We start from the raw sequence: 7,115 nt of genomic DNA on the forward strand, positions 1-7,115 counted from the left end.
GAGTAACTACTGCTACCATACTAAACTTTAGAGTCTCTGTTTTTTGAAAATATATAGTATGAGGGAGTTTCCTTATCATTTTGATGAGAAATATTGTTTTGAAAAAACTGTGAAGTAAACATGCAGCTCCACCTTAAAGGAAAACATTTCAATCTCTTATCTTTGTATGTCTTATCAGAGCATAGTGAGAGTCACAGACACTAGATTAAATGACCTCCATGTATCTGTTTATTGCACTCAAAATTACGACACTTGTCTGATCACCGACTCCTCGTTTGCACTGTTTAAAATCACATATTATATTTAGCTTGTGATTACTCATAGCATAGTCTCTCCACAGCAACGCCAATTACACAGCAACCATGATTTAATATTCGCCGCTCTCCTTATGTATTAACGATATAGATCAACTTATCGACAGTCACTACAGAAGCAAATAATGGGTGGAATGCGTTTGACTTCAGGCTTGCTAAGACCCATCGGCCTCATGGTCCTCCTAACCATTTCTGCATTAAACCAACGCTCCGATGCCAACATCCATGAAGTTGCAACCTTCACTGATACTGACTCATGTTGCTTGAACCACTTGATACGGAATTGGTTTGGAAACGTGTACATTGCTGGAGTGAATCGACTGTACAGGTTAAATGAAAACTTGGATTTTCTTGTCAGCGTCACAACAGGACCGGAGAATGATAGAGATGGTGAACAACATGATACTTTCAATAAAATACTGACAATAAACTATGACAATCGTGCCCTTATAACTTGTGGTGGTTACCATGGTGATTGCCAAAAGCGAAATCTTTATAATCTGTTGTCTGTAATTGGCTCTAATGATCCAGTATTTGTTGTCTCAAATAAGACATACGAATCTTCGGTAGGTTTTGTTGCGCCAAATTACCACCTTGGCCACCCATTACTGTACGTTGGGACGACAAGCACATCAAATGGTCCTGGTATACCGTTTGTGAGTGGCAGACGAATTGAAGGCGATCAGATATTTGAGGTAGTGGAAGACAGGCGTGGCAGCACAAGAGTTGATGTCGCTCTGGCTTTCACGACAACTTTTCCTGTCACGTATGTGGCTGGATTCAGCTACAATGCATACAGTTACTTTGTTACAATACAAAGGTCATTCACAAACAGTTCTGATTATATTTCAAAACTTGTTCGTGTATGTCAGCTGGCCGATCAATACTACTTCAACTCCTACTCTGAAGTGACATTGAGGTGTCGCGATGATTCATACAACCTTGCTCAAGCAGCATATATCACCAGACCTGCACAAGATCTCAGTCAATCACTGGCATTAGATGACGATGAAGAAGTTTTGTTCATTGCATTCGCTGTGGGCGTGAATAATCCTCCAACACCGACCACAAAGTCTGCAATATGTATGTACAAAATGAGTGCGATTGAAAGAGCCTTTCAAGATGCTGTTGAAGGATGTATCATAAATGATGGACCAAGTGTTCAAGAACGGTACACTGCTTCCTGGATGCGAGGTGCTACGTGTATTGGATCATTGCCCGTAAGTGTCTTGTCATGGCGTTCTAATTATCTCTAATACATAAAATACATGATTGTGGAACGGGTCCTACTTGTGATTTCGGTACACCTTGGGTAAGTATGTTTAATTGTTCGACACATTTTCAACCGTAAGGAGATTATCAAAATAATTATTTGAAGTCATTCTCAAACAAAGGTTTCATTATATAACTGACAGACGAAATGCATGAATAAATCAAGAAAATGTTACATTTTAGTGTTTTTTGAATGAATGGAAGTCTCGGTAATACACATGGGAAGAATATCTACGTACATTCAATACTTTCTGTAACAGTTATCTATTTAATTGGAGAGGCTTTAGATCGTTGGTATTACCATTCCGGGTGTTTTCAAATAAAAGATAAAAGAATATCACAGCACGGAAAATACTTTGTACCTCATGAACAAGAACGCTGACGTAGACTGTTTACTCTGACCGCTGTTACGCCGGTTTTTCGAGAGATGATAAACAAATGTGTCCGATATACAGGAAAACTTAACAATTCGGAGGAGCGACTTCGGTGTGCGTGTGGCCTGTGCGAGATCAGTGACGTTACTGAATACTTACTTACCCGAAGAAATATATATCTACCCAAACTATCACAAATTTCACAGACTAATGACTTCATCAGATGAGACTACTTTATTGAAATAATTTATGCATAAAGCAATAGAGCTAGGAATTTATAACAGAAGACTGTAATTTATTCATTTATTTATTTATTTTTCATAGATCTGAAATACGTGCAAGTCTGATTATGCCTGTACGGTTTCTGTAAATACTCTCCACCTCCCTCACATATGGGCCGGTGGCCTTAAAAAAACTATAAAATGATAACTAAACAAGAACGCTCTACAGCCCCTTTGTTAATTATTTGATCAACCCTACTCCAAGTTTAAATAGGCTAAGTCATTGCTTTATTGGTTCTGAATGTCAAGCGACAGTATTTGTTAGAAGAGATGTAGGGGAAATAACATAATGGGAAAATTTCAGGAAATATGAGGGACTGGTAAGTTTCTTCGGCCGGGGAGGGGACAGTGGATTCATGGGGTTACCCTGTTTTGACTTTTGTGATAGGGGGCTCAGCATGTTTTGAAATTCTCAATAGGGGGGGGGTCAGTGTGTTTTTGAATTTCGACACAGGCTCATGCTTGCCTAAAATGCATCGTGCCGGCCAAGAATTTTATCATTCAGTTACAACTTTAACTTTGAATGTAACTTTAATAATCAGACATAATTTTCAGCGCACCCTTCGGGCGCGTTACTTTAAAATGTCAGACATATTTTTCAGCTCGCCCTTCGGCTGCATGACTTTCATATATCAGACATATATCCCAGATATCTCGATTTATCGGCGCGCCCTTTGGGCGTTGTACTTTAGTATATCACAGTCTTGATGTTTTCAAATTGAAATTCTTTATGAGAAATCAGTATAAGAAACTACATGCACTAATATTTCACAACATATTTGATACAGTGTCATACTTTAGAAAGAGAAATACCCCCGTGACCAGTCTGTAATTACCTCACTTACCCGTTATTATTTCTTTCACTTTGTTAAAATATGATACAAATTTGATACAGAAAAGAAACATTAATTGGCCAAGGGATATATAGGGCAAGTTCAGGGGTCCCACTACAGAGTATGACAGTATAAAGGCTACACACACTCGTACAAACATCTATATCAAAAGTTGATGGCAAGGCTTGCTGATATCTAATGGTATCACTGCTTGGATACTGTCTTCGTCTGGCATCGTGGAGTAGTGAAACCACACAGACTACAATATGTTTCAGCCTAATTACAGCCAATCCAATAGCACTAGCCTTGATCGTGACATTCGCTGCTTATTACTGAATTGTTTTTGCAACTTGTTAATTCCACTCCTAAGATTGTGTTCACGATAAGGTACCAACTGTGCGATTCATGGCGATGTGACTCCAAAATACTTCTTAAAAAACGAAGGACAGATATTTATTTTGTGTTGTAATGATGGTGAGTAACGTCATAGGGAAAAGCGTTGTTCAGAGATTCCACTTTACTTTATTATTCACCAGACAGAGCTTAGGTCCTCCAGCTGAAACTGAAAATCCAGCCATTTTTCGGAATTAGAAAAAAGCATATACTGTAATCAGAGATTACTGTTACGTGCTAATGAACATGGCGTAATTCGAATGTAACTGCGACCCGTGACTGTTTGTCACACTTAGCAGTTACCCATGACCATGCTAGCCAAGCAGAATTCGAAATCAACAATATTTCCCCAGCTGCTTCACTAACTCGCAAACTCTTTATTCATTGATTCATGGTGTTTCTGTATTCAACTCTTGTGATCTTTCGTATGATTCAAATTCATTTTGTATGTTCGCGCAAGCTGATTTTTGAAGCAATCGTTTTCATTTATTAAATCATATTTTAGGTTGCTTTGCAGTGTTTGTTTTTTTAATTCCCATATGTCAACTTTCAGTTCACCAGAGAAATTCACGAATGCTCTGCAGTTACTAACTACACATATGCAAATGGAGTCAATGATCAACATGGATATGACGTAGAAGACTATACAGACACCTTGGTGACATCGATAGCTGTAACTACTGTACAGCAACACACAGTTGGATTCTTGGGTACTGGCACGGGAACTATTCTAAAGGTAAGTCTAACTGACCTTAAAACGCAAGAGCCCACAACTCAACACGCAATCATAAAAGAAAGACGGCTAAATTTCCCCCGACACGACGTTTTATAAACAAATTTAGGATATTGCTTATACAATGTAACGCTTGAATTTTCCCTTGTCATTGTGTCTAATTTTGGCCTTCACCACGACTATCATCACCATGATAAATATCATAATTATCATTGTCCAATGGGCCTCTGTCATCACGTACACTAATACGCTTTGTTGCAGTCGTAACACTACTTTTATTACGTTGTGCGCATTTCTGCATTGTACAAACGGGAAATAAGTAAGATAACTCAAGTTTGGCAATAAAATCCCTAAGATTCACGCTATAAATAACAGTAGAAGTTTTCAGACATATATGTAATTTTCGTGAAATTTGTCTTCTTTCAGAAGAACAGCTACTAAATCCCGTCACAGTTTCAGAAACGTTTAACATGATAACGTTAAATGAAATAAAAACATAAAAAGTCATTCTACGTCTATATCCTGTGTGTTGCATTATACGAGATGTTTATGTATGTTAATCATTCAGAGGAGCAAGCATTAGGAAGTATTCATAATATGTGGGATGGGTGCAAATCCACTGAAAAGGGAAATCATGCTTTTTTCACACGGCACAGATGGGGATTGGAGTTACTTGATTTAAGTACCTTGTCAGTTACAAAATCTTTTCTACAGGACAAAAATATCATAAGAAATACAGTCGATTCTACATATTTTTCGTTATACATCATAACGTTATGTTTTAAGCAAGTTTATTTGTTTCTTATCAACTTCGTGTCTTGGCGATTCTATAAAGACTTGTCTCACCAACATTTTGAACAGCAGAGTGCAAATGGCAGGGTTCCTCGCACACTTTAGGCAAATTACAAATGCAAGCTAATTGTTCAACAAAGACCCGCGTTTGTCCAGAATTCATTTGTCCTGTTAAAAAAGGTTTAAAATTAATGTCAAGCTATTTATTCAGGAAACAGAGCCACACAACTTGTAGAACAGAGGACTTTAATTATTTGACTTTTATTTTCATGGTACTTTATATTTATGTGATGAATGGGAAATTTACATATGTGATTTTGTATCATAACTTATTATGGTATCTGTAGTTATCGTGATTATGCTGCCTGTGTCCCCTACAAAGTAGAAAGCTTCATACGTTGGCATGTGTCTAAAATAAATCGCATCCCTGAGCAATTTAAGACACATTCAAATCTAATTGCTTCTCTCATGCCCAAGGTCTTCTGTATGTGAAAATACAAAACTATACTTAACATTAAGCCAGTGGCAATTCCGTGTAAAATTCAGTTGGTATGCCCGTATTGATCAAAGCGGTCATTGCGAAAAATTTAAAGCAAATGCATACTTAGTACACAGGAAAACAGGAAAAACCACTAGATTATCTTCCATTTTTTTTCTATAGGAAAAATGATGCTGAACACATGCAATAAAATTACAGTGTGTAGAGTAATATAGGCGTCATAAAATGTCTAACAAAACAATCTGAGGCGCAAAGGCCTAGTTACAGTAACTGGAGCTTTAACACACAGAATGAAACATCACATTATTGCAATTTGCACTTGCAGTGGTGTGCCGTTGTGTAATGAAATTTAATCATCTTGTACACGGGTTAGAATATTTTACAGACGCATCGTTTGCGAGCAAAATAGTTAACCTTCAATATGTTTTTGGGAGCAGAAGTAGGGCGTGCGTTTGATAAAAAAGGAACGGTTAAACATTCATCAAAGGTTACACCTTCTGGGCCTATAATTCATGCTACCATTAGCAGTCATTTCACGCTTAAAGTGTGCGGAACGTGTTTTTATCCCATTTTTCTGGTAGTGGCATTATCTGTTGAAAGGAGTTTATCCTTTCGTTACAGGTGCATTTCATCAACAGTATTTGTGCCAATACCTACGAAGAGATTAAGTTCAAAAACAGCACAAAGCCGATTCTTCAAGACATGGTGTTTGATCTTGATGAGAAGCATTTCTATACATTCACTGATAATATCGTGAGTATTTAATATTGATTTAGAGATGTGAATGATCCTGTATATTATTCGGCGTTTACTCTTGGTACACATGAATACTATTATGATACCGTTTCAATGTTTCATCTAATGCGCAATTCCTGTATCATGCATTCATCCGATAAGCAGTGTAAGGCCAGTTGATCAGAAGTCCCAATTAAATTGTGAAGGAAAACGAGAGATCGTTTATACTCAGTTCCTGAAAGCGCTCAATGTTATGACTATTGAAAAATCATTAGAGATAAGTTCTCTTGAACTACTGAAATCAATCTTTGCTGACAATTCACGTGCTCGTTGTTTTTATTTGCATCTTTTGAACATAAACTTTCGTGGTAATCTGAACGGTCACACGGATTTACTCTCACGTGTTAATAAGATTTGTGCAAAAAATAATGTTTCTTTCTTTCGGTATATTTTTGATAAACATTATTCAAATTCTGTATTACAAAGTATGAAGACTTTTCCTACACCGGATGGATTAACGGACAGTATACGTCATCTTTTATTGACAAGAGGTGTACATAATAGGCACATTCTTAACATGTTGCTGATGCCGTTTTAGCTCTATTCTGCGTTGTTTTGTTGTATTGTATCTTGTTATTTTTGGTTATGTATTTTTTTCTTCTTTTTGAAGGCTAAATAAATAAATAATAAAATAATAATAATATAGAAAGTAAAATTTATATTTAATTCTTTATGGAAAACATCATAGATGTCATGAAAAGGATATGTGAATTTTGTGCTTCTCCTTGTGATTTTATAGTTGTTGTAAAAATCACATTTAATTGCCAGTACGTATACACAGAAGCATTTTATTTTGAAAATTTGATATAAATCATACTTGAACCGTATA

The 7,115-nt window shown here is 36.7% G+C and overlaps 1 protein-coding gene across 1 annotated transcript; it reads left to right on the plus strand.

Annotated features, from left to right (window-relative positions):
* The first annotated feature begins 439 nt into the window (after positions 1-439).
* LOC139117899 (plexin-A3-like) lies at positions 440-6,787 on the plus strand. Its single transcript, XM_070681134.1, has 4 exons — positions 440-1,534; positions 4,021-4,203; positions 6,113-6,244; positions 6,713-6,787. The coding sequence occupies exons 1-4, from the start codon at positions 440-442 to the stop codon at positions 6,785-6,787; spliced, it is 1,485 nt and encodes a 494-aa protein (XP_070537235.1).
* Positions 6,788-7,115: the final 328 nt, after the last annotated feature.

This window comes from Ptychodera flava, chromosome 18, assembly GCF_041260155.1.
Source record: "Ptychodera flava strain L36383 chromosome 18, AS_Pfla_20210202, whole genome shotgun sequence".
In the NCBI taxonomy this organism is placed as follows: Eukaryota; Metazoa; Hemichordata; class Enteropneusta; family Ptychoderidae; genus Ptychodera; species Ptychodera flava.